At 41.5% G+C, this 20,311-nt stretch overlaps 3 protein-coding genes across 4 annotated transcripts; 2 read left to right on the forward strand and 1 right to left on the reverse strand.

Annotated features, from left to right (window-relative positions):
• Positions 1-1,720: 1,720 nt before the first annotated feature.
• On the reverse strand, positions 1,721-5,765 carry LOC115742347 (protein phosphatase 2C 57). The gene is made up of 11 exons (XM_030676576.2): positions 5,263-5,765; positions 4,649-4,777; positions 4,394-4,496; positions 3,997-4,107; positions 3,607-3,686; positions 3,443-3,496; positions 2,794-2,910; positions 2,618-2,672; positions 2,354-2,386; positions 2,218-2,264; positions 1,721-1,995 (listed from the first exon to the last, which is right to left on the reverse strand). The coding sequence occupies exons 1-11, from the start codon at positions 5,571-5,573 to the stop codon at positions 1,875-1,877; spliced, it is 1,161 nt and encodes a 386-aa protein (XP_030532436.1). The 5' UTR covers positions 5,574-5,765; the 3' UTR covers positions 1,721-1,874.
• Positions 5,766-6,740: 975 nt separating this feature from the next.
• LOC115742337 (nephrocystin-3) lies at positions 6,741-13,427 on the forward strand. The gene is made up of 10 exons (XM_048271795.1): positions 6,741-6,892; positions 7,001-7,159; positions 7,311-7,572; positions 8,011-8,161; positions 8,977-9,199; positions 9,298-9,389; positions 9,698-9,833; positions 10,488-10,819; positions 11,015-11,598; positions 12,723-13,427. The coding sequence occupies exons 1-9, from the start codon at positions 6,819-6,821 to the stop codon at positions 11,263-11,265; spliced, it is 1,680 nt and encodes a 559-aa protein (XP_048127752.1). The 5' UTR covers positions 6,741-6,818; the 3' UTR covers positions 11,266-11,598; positions 12,723-13,427.
• A 1,327-nt stretch (positions 13,428-14,754) lies between these two features.
• On the forward strand, positions 14,755-20,158 carry LOC115742282 (putative aminoacrylate hydrolase RutD). Of its 2 annotated transcripts, XM_030676473.2 has the most exons (11): positions 14,755-14,971; positions 15,109-15,301; positions 15,565-15,647; positions 15,866-15,966; positions 16,904-16,999; positions 17,358-17,411; positions 17,901-18,049; positions 18,577-18,694; positions 19,127-19,214; positions 19,517-19,769; positions 19,851-20,158. In XM_030676473.2, the coding sequence occupies exons 1-10, from the start codon at positions 14,884-14,886 to the stop codon at positions 19,723-19,725; spliced, it is 1,179 nt and encodes a 392-aa protein (XP_030532333.1). In that variant the 5' UTR covers positions 14,755-14,883; the 3' UTR covers positions 19,726-19,769; positions 19,851-20,158. The 2 variants fall into 2 exon arrangements, with proteins under 2 accessions (XP_030532333.1, XP_030532335.1); XM_030676475.2 differs by lacking the exon at positions 17,358-17,411.
• The last annotated feature ends 153 nt before the right edge of the window (positions 20,159-20,311 follow it).

The raw sequence follows: 20,311 nt of genomic DNA on the forward strand, positions 1-20,311 counted from the left end.
ACTGGGAATTCATTAGGTTCAGCTAATAACAAGCATATCTCTCTCTCTCTCTCTCTCTCTCTCTAAAGGATGGGGTTGTTGCTGGGATGAATGGAAGGAAGGTGATGGGGCTGGAGGCGATGCTGGATTATGACGACGTCTGCGCCAACACCAGGCACGATCCGAGGAAGAAACCCGGTTGCAAGAATCGTTAACCCTCATCATCAATATCACCCCCTTTATCCACATCAACTTCCTTCTCTCTCTCTCTCTCTCTCTCTCTCTCTCTCTCTCTCTCTCTCTCTCTCTCTCTCTCTCTCTCTCTCTCTCTCTCTCTCTCTCTCTATATATATATTACACAGATCAGGAGCAATTAATAAGTTCCGCAAACGAGCGCAACCCTCGTGTTTAGTTGCCACCGTTGAGTTTGAAACGTTGAACAGACTACCGGTGAAGATGAATGAGTAGAGTAGTCTTGTGTATTGCAAAGTCATGCTACAATAAACGACCCCGACAAGTAATAATTTGGGTGTGCGATGACATACCCCAGTATGTCGTACGTTGCCTCTTTGCATGTAATATTTGTTCTATGTATGAAGGTTCAATAAATGTTGATTTTGATTGCTTGGCCGATACCCCTCTCTCTCTCTCTCTCTCTCTCTCTCTCTCTCTCTCTCTCTCTCTCAATTTATCTTTAGTCCGTCAAAATTCACCCTAATACAGAAAGCTCACAGTTCACGAAATATGTTCGTAAATGTATAGACCAAACTCTATGCATACATAAAAGACATACTTAACAAGATGACATGGTGAACAAGAGTGACAAATTTAAGAACATTAGCAAATGGTGGCGGTGATGGTGATTGGAAAAAAAAAAGGAAAAGGGCAAAAGGATAACGGGAAAAAGAAAAAAAAGGAAAAATAAGAATGTTTGCAAAAAATATAAAAATATAATTAAAAACTGTCCACTTTAACGCAGCCAATGTCATGTAGGACGACCGGCGATTTTCGGCCGATAGGAATAAATCGGCGAAAGATGAAAAGATTTAGGCTAAATCGACAAAAGTGCAAAAGATTTATAACTATTTTGATAATTTTTCCCAACTCAGAATGTCCCGCGTCATGAGCAAAAGATGTGTGGCGTAGTTTTCTTCGTAATGTTTTGTCCTTGACATACGAGGTCATCATGGCTTTAGATAGTTATGGAAGGCGGTGAGAAGTACAGAATCTTATATGCCTGCACCTTAAACTAATACTTGTCGACGCCGTCGTTATGATTAATTTGTTGACATTTACTTGAGCATTGTCGAAGTGATAAAACCGCTACGCCATGTGAATTTGACAGGGGTGACGATCTCGAGAGTTGCTGACAAACGATAATTTTTGTTTCCCTGGATAATCTCCATCTCATGTAATCAAGCTCTTATTCCAGGTCTGGTTGCATATAACTTTACGAGACTCTTAATATAGTACCTTGCATAGCTTGTCTACGGAGTTTTAGTGGCGATCTCACCTTCATGTAATATCCCTCACCTATCAATTTAAAATTTTGGGTTGAACATTCGTCGATTCCATTAGCTTCAATTTCCGGGCAGAAAGGAAAAAAAAAAAAAAATGGTCGATAACAATTTAGCTGAAGAGTTCCTGTCAAAGCATAACCTAACTCCAGCTTCTCCAAAGTGCAAGCTGGGAACTGTAGGATAGGATGGACCATATGAATACACCTTCAACACATTGGAAATTGCTTGAAGAATTTTGTATTGTATCAATCTAAGATGCGCTATCTAGCAGGTTTAAGTGAGGCTATCTACAATAATATCACGGGAAAAGAGCAAAAATGGAAGGCTCTGTGTTTGATTATATACATGTGGGGAATTGATCGTGCTCCAATTTCTTCAAGAAAGCAGGGAAGACATCCAAATTCCAAGAGACACGAGACCAATGGTAGCAAAGGCTTGGCTCACTTCATAAACTACATTCGGTCGCTGCATTGGTAAAGTTTGCCAGTCTGTGTGCCTACACAGATTTATCAACAAGAAGGTTAAAAAGGACATGCAAAAATAGAAACTGCAACAGATTTCATTATTTGGATTCGAGTCTGATAGCTCAGGTAGTTGAGAACCGATTCGATTTTAATCAACAAGACATGATTTTTCTTGCAGTCCGGTGAGAATCTAATCCAATCCATTCAATTAAGTAAATAAGTACTAAAATCATGCAGATCAAAGATGCGCGTACCCCAAATCAGCAATCACAATGGTGATATTATCTTGGGAACGCCGGTCCTGCAAATGCACGCATTATTGAGTTAGTGGCTCTCCCTTGGAGATCATTCCTAGGAGATGGAATAGTTCACACTGCAAGGTACAATTACCAGAGCTGCTTCTGCAAGTGCTTCAGAAGCCAGCTGCATTAATGAAAAGAAAGGAACTTAGAGAAAGACCAGAATCGAGCGAGTTTGAAGGACGCATCTTAGGCGCAAGTCAGTTTTTGAAAGGAAGCGACGGGCTAGCTATCAAGTGATTCAGTGAGAAAGCAACTATCATGCATGACAGGGAAAGGAGATGATCAGTATGTTGATATAATATACTGAAGAGTCTAAGGCTGATTCGTCATTGAATCAGCATAAGTTGATTACCTGAACATCTCCATGTTGCCGAAGATGGTTTCTGACAAATTCAACGGCATCTGAGCTGAAAAAAATATTGGCGACAACCAGAAAGTTATATTACCTCCTAACTTAGGAAGAAAGAGAAAAGGAAAAAAAGAAGTTTATTGTATTACTGTACTTAATCAACAAGTAAAGAGCAATACCTACTCATGTAGTCCCATAAGCCATCAGATGCTAGCAGTATGAACTCCGCATCAGAACCAAGAGCCACCTGGTATATGTCTGGAGACGCAATGACCAAGTCCCCATTGAACTGAATGCTGTACAGAATTAAGTGTGTCCGTTGTCAAAGTTATGAAATCTGAACTGCTAGCAACTTGGAAAACTAATTCCAGTCCAAGTATACATGTTTTCCCAAAAAAAAAAGGTTATCCATGCACACCTGCTGCAAGCTTACAAACTACCAAAAGGGTTATTGCATATTTAACAAACCGTGCCCATTAATTGTTCATCAAAATGAATGGGCAATTGTCACATAGTAAGTTTATGAAGGTGCTAATCACCCTTAAGTCACTGGGGCAAATGGCACACTAGATTGGTGGAGAGCATCAGAACACATTTTCATCCTAAAAGCATCTCTCAGTGAAATGAACCAACCAACTCCCTTCAACTGTGACGCGATAACAAACTTCAAGATCAATTTTTTCGATATGCCGTTTGTTTGGTTAGAGGATCTATAGAGTGATTTCACCAAAAGACAGTTCGTTTGAAATTTTGTACCCCAAGCATTCCGCCTCTCTTCAGCATCAGCAGGAGGAGCAAACAATAATGAACAGTTATGTGGTTACTTACCGAGAAATAAATTTCTCCGACCATCTTCCTTCCTCAACTCCCTTCTGCAGCATCCTTCTCAAGTACCAAAAAGTAAAAACGTCAAGAGGTATGATAAGAGGTCGTTATTTAGGATATTGCAAACAAACAATATCAACAAAAAGATGATAGTTGCAGAAACGGACTCGTTCTTTTTTGTCTTGTAACGTATGTCACCAAAAGCTCGAGAGACAGAGATGTCGCCACAAATCCTTCCATTACTAACCTATGGTCACCGTACAAAAGAGTCATCCACATATTGCATAGTAACTATGATCACAGAGAAAAATGCAAATTCTAGGACTGGATTGAAAGTCATCCATGGCTCATGTGAGATTCACGATGCTTCAAAGTACTAGCTAGAGAATCATGTGCAGTATTACTTAATTAAGAACTCATAACCAGAGATGCAATACTATGACAAACCTAGAGAATCAAAGCTGCTTACCACTACGTAGGTACTTTCTGAGTTCAAGATCCTACTCTAATTATTGGACCCAGAAAAGACAAAGCAAAAGGGGGAAAAGAAAACACACCCATCCACCTGCTTCTCTGATTCTTCTGATTTCTTTAAGAGAAACTATGCTGCTTCCATATGGTCGATGGGGATGTGTTAAAACTTCCGGTTTTCCAGAACGGGAGAGGACCTGCAGCAGAAGTTCAGAGGGATCACTGTCGTTGATGCAATCAAGCAAATAAAGAATGACATCATAATTAAATGCTTCTGTGCTGGATATCTTTATAGGGAGCAATGTAAAGTTCGTTCAAGAAATTTGCTATAATAGAAGCAACTGCAACCGTGCATTATCCAACACAATACATATTTCACTTTGGCTTGATACATGTTTTGGAATACAACAACTACTTTAATTCTGAATTCCATGAATCTGGAGATATTATGACCTATTATATATTCACGGAAAGGATACGTACCACACATGAGTCCCCAACATGGGCAACAAAGACCTTATCACTCCCAAGGAATATAGCAGTAGCTGTTGAACCCGATTCATCTTCTCCTCCTATCGTATCAAGCCTTTCCCAAAATGAAAGATCATACAAACCTTCAATGCCACAACTTGAGGATACTTTATGGGGCTTATTCTCGTTGGTTGTCAACTAAAACTGAACTGAGTTTTATTGACTAAACTGCACCAAATTTTCTTGACTGGCACAAACAAAGCTTACCAATTCACTAATTTCGCATCTGCATTTGCAAATGCCTCCAGCAGTGCCTCTTGGATGGACTTGATGTTTTGTTTACTCAGGACCAAACCACCTTGTAGTGACATGACACAATCTTTGAACAGTTCATCCCTGTACTCAGAGCATCAAATTCAACCTAAGGATTAAATTGAAAGCCTATATATCTCTGCAGACAAATTAAAACTCAGACCGACAACGTGGCCAATTCTAGATTATTCAGACTAAATGTGAACAGAGTTATGGCAATTTGACGGACAACATCAACATAGCTTCAAACTTGTCCAGAAGAGCAGTGTTGATCTTATTTACGTGCCTTAGATGAACTAAGCGAATGGAGTGAATTGTGCGTGTGCTTTTCACTCCCCTGAAGCTCGGAAAGAAACAACAATTGAGAGCTAGCTCTAGCACCAATTCCCGACAACACATTCCCGCAACCAGAAAATCACGAGGAGGAGTAAATAGCATTTCCTTAAACGGAGGAACTAGAATTGCATTGGAACTCATGATCGTCGGGACCAACTGGAGTTTTATAAGCATGGGAAGCGTATATTACCAGGAAAATACAGACTAAAAATACAATGGTATACTATCTTAACCTGAGGAACTTGGCGGAAGAGAAACCTCCGTGGCCATCGAAGACGGCCGCGAACGAGAAGCCGTCGAGGCCATCGGGCCTCACGACGACATCGTCCTCCATCTCCTCCCGAGGCCCCTGCACGCTCGTGTACCCCCACCGGACACCGGACACTTCCGCCAGCGAGGACGGCGCGTCGATCGCGATGGCGGAGCAGCACCGGCTCTTCGGCCTGGTGGCGACGGCGCTGGCCTTGGTCGGGGACTTGGAGGCCGAGTCGCAGGTGAGCTTGGTCGAGAGGAACCGCCGTAGCTGCGGACTCAGCAGCGCCATGGATCGACTGAGTTCGAGCAGCGAGATTTTTCCTGGTTCCGGCGAAATTTTTCAGAGCGAAGTAGGGAGAGATTCTTCGCTCGTGGTGGTGGGGGGTTTTGGAGAGATAAGAGGAGAATGCTTGGCCACTAACTGAAATTTTTGTAACTGATTTGCAGCGACGGAGGAGATTCTCGTGCACCGGTGGAAAGTGCCAATTGGACGGCTTGTTTCTGAGGATGCCATTCGGCTGTCACTTCGATTCACATGCCCGCCTTGTCACTTTAGTCGTCTTCTCGCAAGGTGCTGGAAGGTCTGGCCAGTGGCCACGTGGAAGCAAAAATTTCTAAACATCCTAAATTTATTACACTCTTATCAATTTAATTTTAAATATTTAAATTTTATCAATTAAATCCTAAACATATCATGTTTTGCCAATTTAGTTCCTTCAGTCATTTTCAATCGAAAATTGCTCATGTGAAAATCGATCCTCCTACGTGACACGAGATGAACAATTTTTAATAATACATTTTTCAAATTTTTCATTTCCTTTTTATTTTCTCCCTGTTCTTTCCTTCTTATGTTCAAAGGGCAGGGCCGGCCGAAAAGAAAAAGAAAAAAGTTTATAAAAAAGATAAAATAAAAAAATATTATTAAAAATTATTTATGTCAGCTCTAATCGAGCCACGTAATACGATCGACGTTCATGTCGGCAATTTTTAGCCAAAATTGATTGCATGAATTTAATTAAAAAAATGTAAAAATTTAAAACTCAATTGACAAAATTTAAAAATTTAGGACTAAATTAGGAAAAACACAATAGATTTACGCCTTTTGGACAATTTTCCCCCACTTAGAATATTGCGGGCTGTGCTAACCCACGTGTCGAACTCGAGCATGTTGGCCCAAGCCCTACTTTTTGATAAAATGAATTAAATCTTTTTCGATAGAATAAAGATTTCAACAAAAGAATAGGCAAATTTGAATTTAGAAATTGCAATATGCAATAAAAAAAAAATCCACCTAATCAAAGTCAAACACGTATAACCCAACCAAAAAAAAAATTATATAACGATTAAGCAAAAGCATGTTCGCCTGGCCTCGACCCGAACCCCGCGATCAGCTCGGTCCGGTCCGACCCTCGAAAGAAGAAAACGGAAGAACGAGAAAACCGAACCGTACAGGGTTTATCAGAAACTTATCAGTCCAACCCACCAACACCTCGAGCGCCGTAGATTCGACTCTGCAAATTTTTCGTCCGCCAGAATGGAGTTCCTCCGTTCTGCAACTGGAATGGCGACGTCTTCGCTTCTACCTCCCCTCTGTCCCAACGCCTACAGGTAAATCTTCTTCTCTCGACGAGGACTTGGTCACCGCTTCGAGGTGTATGGTTGGTTATCGGATGTCTCGGGAGCTGAATTCCTCTGCTCGAAACCATGATTTTCCAGGACGAGCCTGCCATTTCCGATGGCCTCCACGCTCTCTGTTGCTCGTCTCCGGCGGCGGACATTCAGGGGCAGGGTTGTCGCGGGTCCAATTAGAGTCGTTGCTAGTTCCAGCGTGACGACTAGGGATCAAGGTGGTGGAAGAACGGCCGACTTCGGGAGGTAGGTCTATGTCCTCATCCTCGGGTTTGATAGTGTGTTGATTGTTTGAAATTCGGCGGTTAGAAAATGTTCCGACTCCGAGAGTGCATGGTTTGGGGGGTGCCTGAGGTATGATGAGTGCGGTCGATGTTCAATGTGTGGAAATTGGCAGGTCGGAAACCTCGGCGGATTCCTTGAGAGGCGTGCATGAGTTTGAGAGAGAGTTGCAAGAGTTATTCGATGAAGTGAAAGATATGATTGCCGTAGGGAAGCATGAAGATGCCGTAAGCCTACTTCAAGCGAATTTCGAAGCTGTAAAGGGAGAGATAGATTCAGGTTCTAGAAGCATAGAAGAAGCTGCTGTTCTGGACGTTGTAGCCTTGGGGTACATGCGCATTGGAGACTTCAAAATGGTTGAGACCATACTGGAGATGGTAATCTTTTTCGTTTCTTTTTTTCAGATAATTGCTGAGTTGCAGGGTAATGAACCAGCCCCTGGGGTGCGGGGTTGATTTGGTGGAACTTTAGAATGAATTCGAGATAGAGTATTTATAGTTTCTTTCGTGATATAACGGGGAAAAGGTGGTGCCTATGTATGAAATAATTTGTCAGGTGCCTTTCTTAAGAGAGATAAATCAACAAATGCATATTTATCTTTCTGTTGTATCTTCTTGCCTGTGTTGTTCTGGAGGTTGACTGCGCCATCGTATGAGGGAGATCCAACGACTTACTGCCTGGCTAATTCCCATTTGAAATGATGATGTTGTAATGATTCACCTAGATCCACGTGTTGGATGCTAAAGCACATCAATCGCTATTGTATGAGGCTGTGATTCTTCTCTCATCTGTTGTTGCATTTCATGAATAACCAGATGGATGAAGTTGTTGGCCGTATATATGCCGATGGAAGTCTTCTTGGATCGGTACTTATGCATATGGGGAGTATGTATTCAAGCTTGGGGAAGTTTGAGAAATCAACAGTCATGTACAGAAGGTCTATCAGCATTACTGAACAGCTATATGGTACATGCGATGTGCAATGTTCAATCTTAAACTCTGTGGGGTTGCCTGGATCTAGTTTAAAGACCAATGTGATAGCTCTGTTGGTTGGACTTGCATGGATGGTCATGTCGCTGACTTGACCATGTTGGACTAAGCAGCTAACAGGGTGGCCATTATGTAGACTGCAGTTGCATGAACTAGTTGTTATAATCACATTTTTGGCAGATTGTCAATTTTATCTGTTCATCTTGGGCTAGCTATATTGAGGTGAAGCGATTTCAATGCCATTTCACATTTTTTAAGTAAGCAGATACTCCTTTTTATTGTTTGGGATGTTGGTATTAAAGTCAACATTTAGATATTTTAGTTTTATATGCATTAAAATAAAATTTCAGATTAGTTTGGTTATTGTTATGACATGTGTAATGGACATGTTAGATTGTACTGTTCAATCTATTATACACTATATATCATTTTATGCTTGGAAGATGTTTTTCAACTATGTTTATTATTCATCGACCCAAAAAAAAATATATGTTTATTATTCCAATAGCGCTTCTTAAGCTACTTTACGATTTTATGAGGTGATCTTCCAATATGATTTTAAGCACCCTAGCAGTCCTAGAGGAAAAAAAATGATTTTGGCTACCCTGATTATCTTCTGTCAATACAAAAACATGAGACTTGTGATGAATGCACGGTGCTGTTACACTCACTTTTTTGCTATTTTGTAATGCCAATTCTCTAATCTTTCTCACACTTTGGAGTCAACTTAGAGCAGCAATGCTAGATGTCAGCCGTTGTTCTTCACTTATTTTCTCTTTGTTGAATTGCAGGTGAAACTAGTACTTTTCTTGTCATGCCATTACTGGGAATGGCAAAGGCTCTGGGCTCTATCCAAAGAACAGCTAAAGCTACAGGGATATACTGTCGTGCAATTAACATTCTAGAACTGAGTAGAGGCCCTGAAAGCGAAGATTTGGTAGTTCCCTTATCTGGTCTTGGCAATCTTCTGATAATGGAAGGGAAGGTTGACGAGGCAGAGAGCCCTTTTGTTAGGTTTGCACTGAACTCTACTCGCTGATGTGTACTACTTATTAAGCAGTAATGAACCCTGTGATATATGTTTACCTTGCCTTGCTTGATGTTTCTGTTAGAATTCTAAGCATATATAAAACCTTATATGGAGACAAAGATGGAAGAGTTGGAATGGCATTATCTTCCCTAGCCCATGTGAAGTGTGCAAAAGGTAATTTCTTACTCGCTCCTACTCTCAATATGGATCTCCCTCTTACTCCCACTGTAATATTTTTCTTTGCTTTTAAGACACTAGGCTTTTAATAGTTGAAACTTAGTGTAGATCAGTCTGGTTGATGAGAGGGCCATGCTTTGAGAAAAATGAAAGCAATTATAGTGGGTGTTACAATAAAGTCCTTTTCGGAGATAAGCTTTCCTGCACATAGAAGGCGAGTTTTGTTCTGTGCATTACTATCCTATTTCTCACTAACTTGTCTAGTAAATATTTTCCTGAGCTAATGTTAAGTTGCATATTTACAGGAGATGTTAATGAAGCTATTAACTTATACAAAAAAGCCCTTCAGATCATCAAGGATTCAAATTCTATGGCTTTGGATGATCCCATGATGGAGAAGATGAGAATAGACCTGGCCGAATTACTTCATGTTACCGGAAGGTATACATTTACTACTGTATCTGGCCGAATTACTTTATGCTGTCATTGTTTTGTAATCTGTCGTCATTAGATGCATATTCAGTGTACTCGTTCGTAACTCTTGGTTTTGACCTTCAGCTGAAGTTATCTTTGTCATACTTATTATAATGCTAAGGGTATTACGGGAGATGTTTATTGGGTGCTCCCAGAATAAAAGAGCTTTCCCGTCATTCTTCCATCTACCCTTTGCTGTTGAGAAAAGCATGTAGATGACTTTCAAGGGAGTACTCTCCCGACATGCTGACTGAGCACATGACTTTGACCTTTTTAAGGGGCAGGGTCAATGTACAGGAGATGTTCATAAGTCTTTCATTAATCTTTTCTGGTGAATGGTCTAATCTTGTGGCCTGTCAAGGGGGCAAGTTGAGGGTTTAATTGGCCCTATAGTTGTCGGGGCTCTATTGTCTTTTGTCATTTAATCGGTACTTTGTGGTTTTTAATTTGGTATTCTTTATAATGTAAATGGGTTAGTACCCTCGTGGTATTTATTCAAATAACCACGTAGAAAACATTGCCAATCTGACAGTTATCTGAGTGTATAATAATTGACATGCATTTCAGAATCACAGCCAGACGTAGTTCACTTTTTCATTTGATTCAATGTGGCACTTGCAGGGGTAATGAAGGGAGACAGCTGTTGGAGGAGTGCTTGTTAATTTCTGAGAAATCTAAAGGAAAGGATCATCCGGATTCTGTTAGACACCTTCTAAATCTTGCAACCTCCTATTCTCGCTCAAAAAACTTTGTGGAGGCAGAGCGCTTGCTACGAACTGGTTTAGATAAAATGATGCGGACCTTGAGGCCTGATGATCCCTCCATTAGCTTTCCCATGCTTCATCTTGCAGTGACTCTATACTGTTTGAAAAGGGATGAAGAAGCTGAGGAACTTGCCAAGGATGCTTTGCTGATTCGCGAGGAAGCATTTGGAGAAGATTCTTTACCAGTTGGTAAACTCTAGATTTTTCTGTCTTCATTAAGATCATCTCTATGCATCGTCTCAGTCTTCAAAGGAAAATTATTTTGTGGAGTTATATTATGCAATGCTAATCTTTTCACAAATGGACTGGGTTGAAAACATTGGGAATTCCCTGTTCTATTGCAGGCTTGCAGCTTATCTTCTTCCCCTCTGATTTGTCATGCAGGGGAGGCTCTTGACTGTTTAATTTCGATTCAGACTCGCATGGGAAAGGATGATGACAAGTTATTGGCACTTCTCCAGAGAGTTCTAAAAATCCAAGAGAAAGAGATAGGTTGTGAGAGTGAAGAAGTCACAGTAACCCTGAAAAAGATTGTGTTCTATATGGAAAAATTAGGAAAAAAGGATGAAAAAGTTCAGCTGCAGAAAAGATTGTCTGTACTCAAGATGAAATACAAGCAAATGATACATTATTAGTTTCTTGGGACATCTGCATCCATCTCCTTCTGGGTGATTTGGTATGCACAAGTAGCCCAAAAGATTGGCCTCTTATTGGTTGAAAATCAAGAGAATACCTCTACATGATCCTGACGTCGTGTATCAGGAACTCGTGGTTTAGCTAGATGCCCTTATCCTGCCTTGTCACATAGGAATTTTCAAGCCTTAGTTGTTGAGCTTAAACCTACCTACTCAAGCAACTTGTTGGAAGACTCATTCAATTACCAACGGCTGTGACTGGGATGCGCATTATGAGGATGGCAGTGTTGTTACACAGACAGGAGCCAATTCATCCAACCATTGGTCATTGAGGTAGCACTTGATTCCTTTCTTGATCTTCTCAATTTACTTTAAATTCCTTTCTTGATCTGTTTTAATTACCGCTTTCATATCATCTATGATCACAGCAGTGAATAGGCTATAAAGGAAGAGTCCTGCCTTGTTAACGTTTCTCTTTTCAAAATCAGGAAAAAAAAAAAAATTTCTCTGAGCATTTTTGTGCGAAATCGGTCAGCGACTATTTACTGAGTACCTGTATCAACAAAAATGTCCAGCGGAGGCTGCTGAATTGGCAGCCGGCAGTTCTATAACTTAAATTTATCATGGTCATTTTTAAATTTATGAGCTGCAGTATTCATGTGTCAAGTTGCCTGAACTGTTGTGATGGCTGTGACACCGAGTTCTGATGGCCAGTACTGTAATAGTATGGTTTTTACAGTGATTTCATGTTGTGCTCAGATTGTCATGCTTTCGGAGTTACTGGCATTCTGAAGAAACTATAATTTCAATACCGACATTTAGTTTCGGATGATTTGGTCATGGATGGAAGAATGTTTGACACATGTAATCAATAGAAAGAACTTCTGCTAGTCCTAGTTGTTAGCTCCCTGTATATTTTGCTAAAACATCTCTCTGCCTCTTTGATACCTTTTCCGAAGTAAGGCGATGTTAGCAGCAGGGGTTGCTTGGCAACAAGTAGCTCACCATGGCAATGTCCTAAAAATACATCCCTACATACAACGCCACCACCTTCCTCATAATCATTACTGATGATGCAACGTCAGACTTGGCGGACCTGCAACTCGATAGTTGGTGGCAGGGTGTGGGGTCCCTATGGTTACAACCAATGGAGGGAATAGCAGAACCTGAAGACCCAGACCATGCAAAGTCTTTGCTCAGGCCGAGCATTCCTACCTTGCCTCGAGCGCTAGGGAATTTCCCAAAGGATGGGTGGGCGGTGAGGAAGGAAATGAAAAAGAATCCCTTCTCATACATGCAAACAAAAAAAAAAAAAAAAAGGGCGGGTGCTACATTGGTCGCTCGTCTCATCCTTTTCAGTTTTAAAAAGAAAATTGCTAGTGATACAATTACCTTTGACTGATACTAATTATAGTGTCAATAACAGTTGATATCAACTTCACCTGTTCTTCGTACAGAGAACCTCTTGTTCTCATTCCTTGACATAAACGGGCTGAAGTAGATACTTGTGCAACCAGACTCAGGGAACCAGAAGGAATCACGTGGTCACAGCTACAAGGCATGGAGGCTAAATGTCATTTTCTCTGTCCTACATAGGACTGCCATGTGGAGCCAGTATCAACTGCATTGGTAAGTGGTTATAATCTCCACTCTATTTGGTCAAAGGATGGTGTTGTGCTCTTTCCAAGTTGCTGTCCGTGGACCGTGCCAATGTATAGAAAAGCCTGACTGTCCTGGATGATAGTCTGCAGCTGACACTGAAAGGAAAAGAGTGGGAGAGAGTTCCATTGCTCGGACAAAGGTCGTCCTTCCTCCTTATTGATGCCATTCAAAACGTTTTGCCTCCTGTGAAGAAGCCGCATTCTGCTGAACTCCGATGCAATTAGGGGGAGCCAGGAGGAATGACTTATTTAAGTGTGGTTAATATGAGTTGTGAGTTGGAATACCGAGGATCTTCTGACTTTTGCTCGTCATATCAGATACTCTCTACCGGGAGAATCTCTTGTTCGTTTTAAATTCTTATCGATGATTGGTTGCCTCCTTTCTGTGTCCTTTTTTCCTCCCCGAAAATACTGCTTGGAGGATGTGCCCGGTGCCCAGAGGTGCAATATTTGGACACGGACTTGAAATTCTGCCCGCCGATTCTCCTCTCCAAGGTTATATGCAAGAGTTGTCAGATAAAAATTCTTGCGACATGAGGATTTTCATTCACTTGCTTTGTATGACAACCTGGGCATCATGCCCGCAGATCAAATTGTTCGATTCCTAAGACCAGTGGGTTGATCGTGTGGCTGTGCTTCAACAACACATCGAATGCCAAACCCATGTCAATGCCAGCTATCAAACAGCGATGGTGGATCTTGGGGCTTTTCGTATGCCTGTAGCGGCTATCAAAATACTCTTCAGCTACCGAGCTTGCTTCCTTGCGGTCGATCCTTGTGAAGTAGGTTGGTTGGTTGTGGAAGAGTTTTTGCGCTCCTGTTGCCACGTTCTCGATGACGATGACGATGATGAGGAAGGCCACGAAGACGACCTAGTCTTTGGGCTGGTTTGTTGTTTTCCCCTTTATTTCCCTCATGCCTTTCAGTTTGATTCCAGATATGGTCAGAATCCGATGTCAACTTCGACCAGCCAAAAGCCTACCAGGCTCTGTTCTCCACTCATTTATTTGTAGATACACACACAAACACACAGAGATCAACATTATCTAAACACGCAGCTTGGTTTCTTCTCCATGCTTTTGTCGTCGGTTGATTTTATAAATCAAAATCTGCTAAGAGTGGTGGACTTTCTCTAATGTAAACGTGTCTACGTGCAAGTTGGCTATGCGGGGAAACATCGCAACCGTCGATTTTGGCAGAACGATTGGATTTGACTCGAGTGTTGCCGCTCATTATCACACCCAATCAGGACTTTCAACTAAAGAAATGGTCCGAACGACATGGGGAAGAAACAGTTGACGGGTACTTCTACGGTCCCATTGCCACATACAAGAACATACCCAACGTACTACCGAAATCCCTGTACTTTCCAAATATCAAGTGATGAAGTGTGGTTAAGAAAAAGATAATACTAATGACGCTTGAATTTGAAAGTTTTTGCTATTGGGTTCGTGCTAAACCGACGGCGGGCAGCGCTTAGACCTCGTCGCTCGTTACCTTTATTGAGAAAAACCACCCAGATTAATAACTTAGGGAAATAAAGATGTTTCCTCATTAAAAGCGTAATGATTAGAGAGGTCCATCTATGGCTGAGGAGTGTGCGTGTAATCAATGATATTGTGTACACGAGTAAAATGAAGAGCTTTGGAAATAACGCACATGATATTCGTTTTTGCCTCTTGTCCTGATCCCGAGGAGCCCCGGCGAATTTTTTATCTTTGGGCCCCCCGCCGACCATCCTACGTGGCGAAGCCCCGCTGCTTATCCGCCACGTCCGCAGCCGCAACCGTGACCCTTTAAATAAAGTCTCTCTCTCGCTCGTTCGTCCATTCTTAGTTCTCAGTTTGCGCGCACACAACCAACACTGTGCCTCCTCCTCCTCCTCCTCCTTCAGTCGTTCTCTGCATTCTCTTCATTCTCTCTCAGTCGGTCGACCTCGCTCACGCGGAGGAACACAATGCCGCTCTGCCCCGTGGACGACAGTGGGATGGAAATCTTCTACAGGACCTACGGCCGCGGCCCTGTCAAAGTCCTCCTCATCATAGGTCTCCCTCCAGCCCAAGGAAAAAAAAAAAGAAAAGTTTGCTTCTTTGGAATTACGAAAATGGTGTTCTTCTTTCGCTTTTTGGGCAGATTCTGTTTTTCACCCTGATGTGACGTTGTCGGTGATGGAAACGAGCAGGATTGGCTGGGACGCACGGTTCTTGGGGCCCCCAGGTTGGAGGATTGGCGGGCACCGTCCAGCCCAACGACGAGGTTCTCGGGGCAGCCCTCGACGGAGGAGCTGGCGCTGGTGATAACGGGGTCGAGGTATGCGCGTTCGACAACCGCGGCGCGGGTCGGAGCTCCGTACCCACCGACAAGTCGGAGTACACGTAAGTCCAATCGAGGCATGCCGTGCTTTCTGATTGTTTCAGTGTTTGCTTCGTAAGAAGATATGAGTTTCTTGAATGGGGAGTATACTGTTCGGAGAATGGTTGCCAGTTGGTGCAAGCAAAAATGTAACTTCAGCTTTCCTTGGACTAATCTTGAACAATGGATGCCTTTCCTGTTCTTTTAGTTTGATGATAATTTGGTGCTGTTCCAACAATTTTTTAACGAGAATTGACTTTGACTCTCAATCTGATTTCTGGAGCAGAACAAAGATTATGGCGAAAGATGCGATTGATTTACTCGATCACCTGGGTTGGGAAAGAGCCCATGTCATTGGCCATTCAATGGGTGAGCTTTTAATGACCCAAATTTCATGGATGCCTTTTTCGGCTCTGCGGTTCATGAGATTTGGAAACAACCATTTTGATTGCATTTTCTGGATGCCTGGATTTGTCTGGCCATTTAATAATGCACTAACCACATCCATGACATGTCCACCTGTGAGTCTGGATCGGGTTCCTGTTTGTTTCCGGGTACCTAAATACCCTCTCTGGCTGTCGAAACAGGAGCTATGATCGCTTGCAAGTTGGCTGCCATGGTGCCCGGCAGAGTTTTATCTTTAGGATTGCTTAATGTGACTGGTGGAGGTGTTGAATGTTTCCCAAAGGTATTGCATCCTTTTCAGTATGCGATGGTCCTTCCTTTGAATAGAGATTGACATTTTTCTCCTTGCAAACTGAAAGGGGGGAAAAAGTTCTTCCAGTTCTTTCATTTTATCATTATCAGATCTATTTTTTCGAGTGGGTGTTCACTGTTCGGTACTTTACAGACAGGTGGTTCTTTAATCGCTTGCTGAGCTTGTTCCCTGCTCCTATCCTTTGCCTTAGCCACACGAACAAAAGGAAATGGATTTTTTTTACTGCCATACTGCTTAGACGGAGCGGTTATGATCTTTTACTGGCTGGTCACTTGCGCATTTTAATCCATGCAAGGAATGTTACCTATTAATGTTTGCGCTTGGTAGCTGAAGTTGCTTTCACAGTTTGCATCTCTCAAATGTCCCAGCTACAGCTACCACACAAAAACATTCAGATGGAAAAATCTTCGAAAGATCTCTCATTGATTAGCTACAGGAGTCCTTTTCCTTGTGAAGATGAGAAGTGATTTAGAGGCATAGGACTTAGCCTTGGATATTGCGTGGGGACAACGATTTTTTGAAATAGAGATACTAAGGAAGATCAATAACTAGCGAGAGCCTTTCTGCGTCGTGGTTGCAGCTGTTTGCCTTTTAACGGTGAAACTGCTTATTGTTCACTTGAATGCATTCATATTCTGTACGTTGACATCACCATATGATGAAAGATTGTTATGGGGGAGTGGAAGCTGTTTTCCTCAAGAAAATCGGTTTCATTATTACTTTCCCAAAGAAATTCTCTTACTTGTACTAAGTAACTAGTTGTGCTATTTACCATGTGAATTAAAGTAGTTTGGGATGATGCAATTGCTTTGTCACTTAAAACAAGAAAAAAATGTTGAACCCAGTTCTGATATTGCACTTGAACCACTATTTGAGTGGTCTAACAGCGATCTTTTGATTCCCGTAGATTGACAGGCGAACCATTTCAATTGCGATCCGCTTTCTTAGGGCTAAAACACCGGAACAAAGGGCTGACGTTGATTTGGATACCCACTACTCAAAGGTAGGCAGTTGTTATCATCATTGTAAAATCCACTTCATCGTCCTTCCATCCCTGTCAAAGGAGAGTTACTTGCTCTTTCTCCATCCTAAAGAAATGAGGATTTCAGCAGAATGATAAATGGTTCCGAGATAGCGTGAATCAAGGACTCCCAAGTAAATTTGATTGTGTTCTTATGATTGGAGTTTTCTTTTGGGACATGGAAGTGCATTAATGTTCTAGGCTTCCATGGACAGGAGGGGGAGAGAGGGAGAGAGAGAGAGAGAGGGAAGGAGGGAGGGAGGGGGAGAGAGAGCAATCCACGGGGTGATATTGTTGGTCTATTTTTCGCTCTTATGGAAGCGTAATGTATTATGTGCAGGAATATCTCGAGGAATATGTTGGATCTAGCACCCGGAGGGCAGTACTCCACCAAGTAAGAAATCTTGAAATATCTCAAGTTTCTTTGGTCTAGCGTTAACATAATGGAGCAAACTCTACATGGTCTTAGTGACTCTGTTATTTAGAGGTTTCTTGAGGGTTCTTAAAGGTTTAGTAAGTGTTTACATCTACAAGTGTGTTCCAGGTTTAAATGCATAACAATGCTTTATAAACAAGTGCCAAACTATCAATGAGTTTTCCTACCCGTAGGATTTCCAGTGACGCATTTGCTTTGTTGGTCAGACTTAAAATGGACCTACCTCTGAATAACCATGGTGAAATATGGTATTTTATCTTGGCAACTTTTTTTCACTTATGACTATTCACCTTGCTTGGAGTTCACTGAAACTGAATGAACTTAATAAGAGATTACTTCGCTGAAAATTGCCATTTTGTGTCGAAGTCAATAATTGGTTTTTGACTAGTTTATAATGGCAGTCTAACGGTGGTAACTTGACTGAGGACTAGATCCTATCACTTGCAGGAATATGTAAAAAGTATTACAACAACTGGACTGCAGTCAAACTATGGCTTTCAGGGTCAGATTAATGCTTGCCGGAAGCACAGAATGACAAGAACAGAGATAGAATTAATCCGTTCTGCTGGATTTCCTGTATCAATCATTCATGGAAGGTATATGACTAACCTTATGCACTGACATTAAAAATGATAGTGGCAGTTCAACAGGAAATTTGTAAGAACATTGAATCAGAAAGTGGCAGTAGGTTAAAGAAATAGGAATTCAATGGGAAAATGCCTCTATGTTGATATTTAACTCTCCTCAGTCAATCAATACGTAACTTGATTATGGCTCCCCCAGCAGTATCCCCGTAATGATGGAGGGGCATGAGCACCTTTGGGGGTTTTCCAACATCAATCATTTGCTTTCATCGCATTTTCACGAGGGGCCAACCAAGATACATAGATGAATTGACAGAATCAGTTATCACTGTCAAGAAGTATGAGTTCCTGATTTAGTGGAATGGTTTGAGTAGCGTTCTCCCAGCTCTAAATTTCTTCAGATACTTACAAATGCTTGCCGCAAACAGTGTAATTCTACTTCAGCGATGATTAAGATTACTCTGTCATATTTGATTGCAGTCAGTGTCATTTGGTAGAATGTTGGCGATTTTGCTGTATGTTCACCTTGTTGTATGCAGGCATGACGTTGTTGCTCAAATATGTCATGCAAGGAGTCTGGCAGAGAAATTGAAGCCTGTTGCTAGGATGATAGAGCTTGATGGAGGGCACCTAGTGAGTCATGAGAGGATTAAAGAGGTACTTTATTTGGAACAAGAATTGGAAAGCTAGATACTTTATTTTTAGTGGATAGTTTTTCTGGCACAATTACATGCTTGCTCCAGGATAATTTATAACGGGCAAGTAGGATTTCTGGGTGCAGTGGACAAACACGTGAATAAGTTGGATAAAACTATTCTGTTGTGTTAACAATTAATGAAATGGACATACTTCAATTACTTCAATTTACTTGTTATGTATATGAACTGAGATCAAAGGAATTTGTAAAGTTTGTTAAGACTAGAGAGGTTTTTAGATGTGGCTCTAGAACATATTATTGCAGTCCAGAGTTTCTCAAAAATGAGGAATCACATCAAACCGTTTCCTTATTTTGGTCACACAAGTTGATTTAATCACCTGGGCTTGATTGTTGAACTGCAAAAGATTGATTGAAGCTAGGCTTATGTTCAGGTTAATGAAGTTCTTCTCGAGCTGATCAAGGCATCAGAAATGAAGGTTGTCCACCATTTTTGGACTGCCTTGCCTAACAAAAGCTCTGGTGATTATTTCCATGCTCGCAATCATTTCCCGGGCTCATTTATTCACTCTCTGATGCATTTGTGCATGTTGGATGCACGTGCAGTCATGTGTGTATGTAAATGGGTGTCATACACTCATGTGACCTGTGTGCAGGCAAATGCTCATCATGAAAGAGACCATATGGGCCAAGCCTAGCCCACATTCATGGCATTGATCTTATCTAAACAGAACTGAGACTTGCACTGCAATATCTCTTAGGTTAAATGCTTGTATTCGTTTCTGAAGAACTGCAAGTGCTGATATCTACTGATCCTTTTACAGGATTGCCGGAGACAAGTATGTCTGTTGCAAGAACACATGCTGAGGGAGAATTACTTACGTGTCTTGCTGATGGCATTATCGAAAGGATAAATTTCTTCCTTTGGCACTTTTTTGGTTGGTTAATAATGGGATTTGAGTCTGGAAGAAAGGCAATGGAATTCCTAAAGCCTATCAAGGTCCAACCTGCCCTCACATATTCACATATCTAATAGTGCGCAGGCAGGACCCTCAGTTGGTAAAGTCATTTCTGTCTCCAATTCAAGACCAGGCTTCGTTGAATTTTTAGGTACTGGAAAATGAATATTGACTGTTTATTTGCTCCGTTTACATTGCAGAGTTTCTTTCACCAGAGTTAGAGTGGCTCCTGTGACATGATCCTCTACTGAAAATAGAAGAATTTGACTGCGCAATAAGACTTGACAGAAGTGTCAAGACCGTCCAGAGAGGAAGCCAACTTTTAAGGCAGATTGCTCTAGGATAGGCAAAAGAGGGAGACAACTATGAGAATTGAGAACCCCTTCCTTTCAACACTGAAGGGTATTTCATTGGAGTATCAGCAAAATTTGTAACTATTTGACTAGGAAAAACCATGTTTCTTGATTTCCTTAATGAATATATCCAATGAAGTTTCTCAGCCTGTCTTGTGTGGAAGTGCTCCCAATGACCTAGACCTTGAGTTTATTGCATGTGTGTGACTAGTAACATGAAAGTGCTTGATCATTCATGCCAATAGTACTGATAAAAAAGAAGAGATTCCAAGTGAGTTCTCAAGTAATCTATAAAAAAGAAAACAGC

This window comes from Rhodamnia argentea, chromosome 10, assembly GCF_020921035.1.
Source record: "Rhodamnia argentea isolate NSW1041297 chromosome 10, ASM2092103v1, whole genome shotgun sequence".
Taxonomy (NCBI): domain Eukaryota; kingdom Viridiplantae; phylum Streptophyta; class Magnoliopsida; order Myrtales; family Myrtaceae; genus Rhodamnia; species Rhodamnia argentea.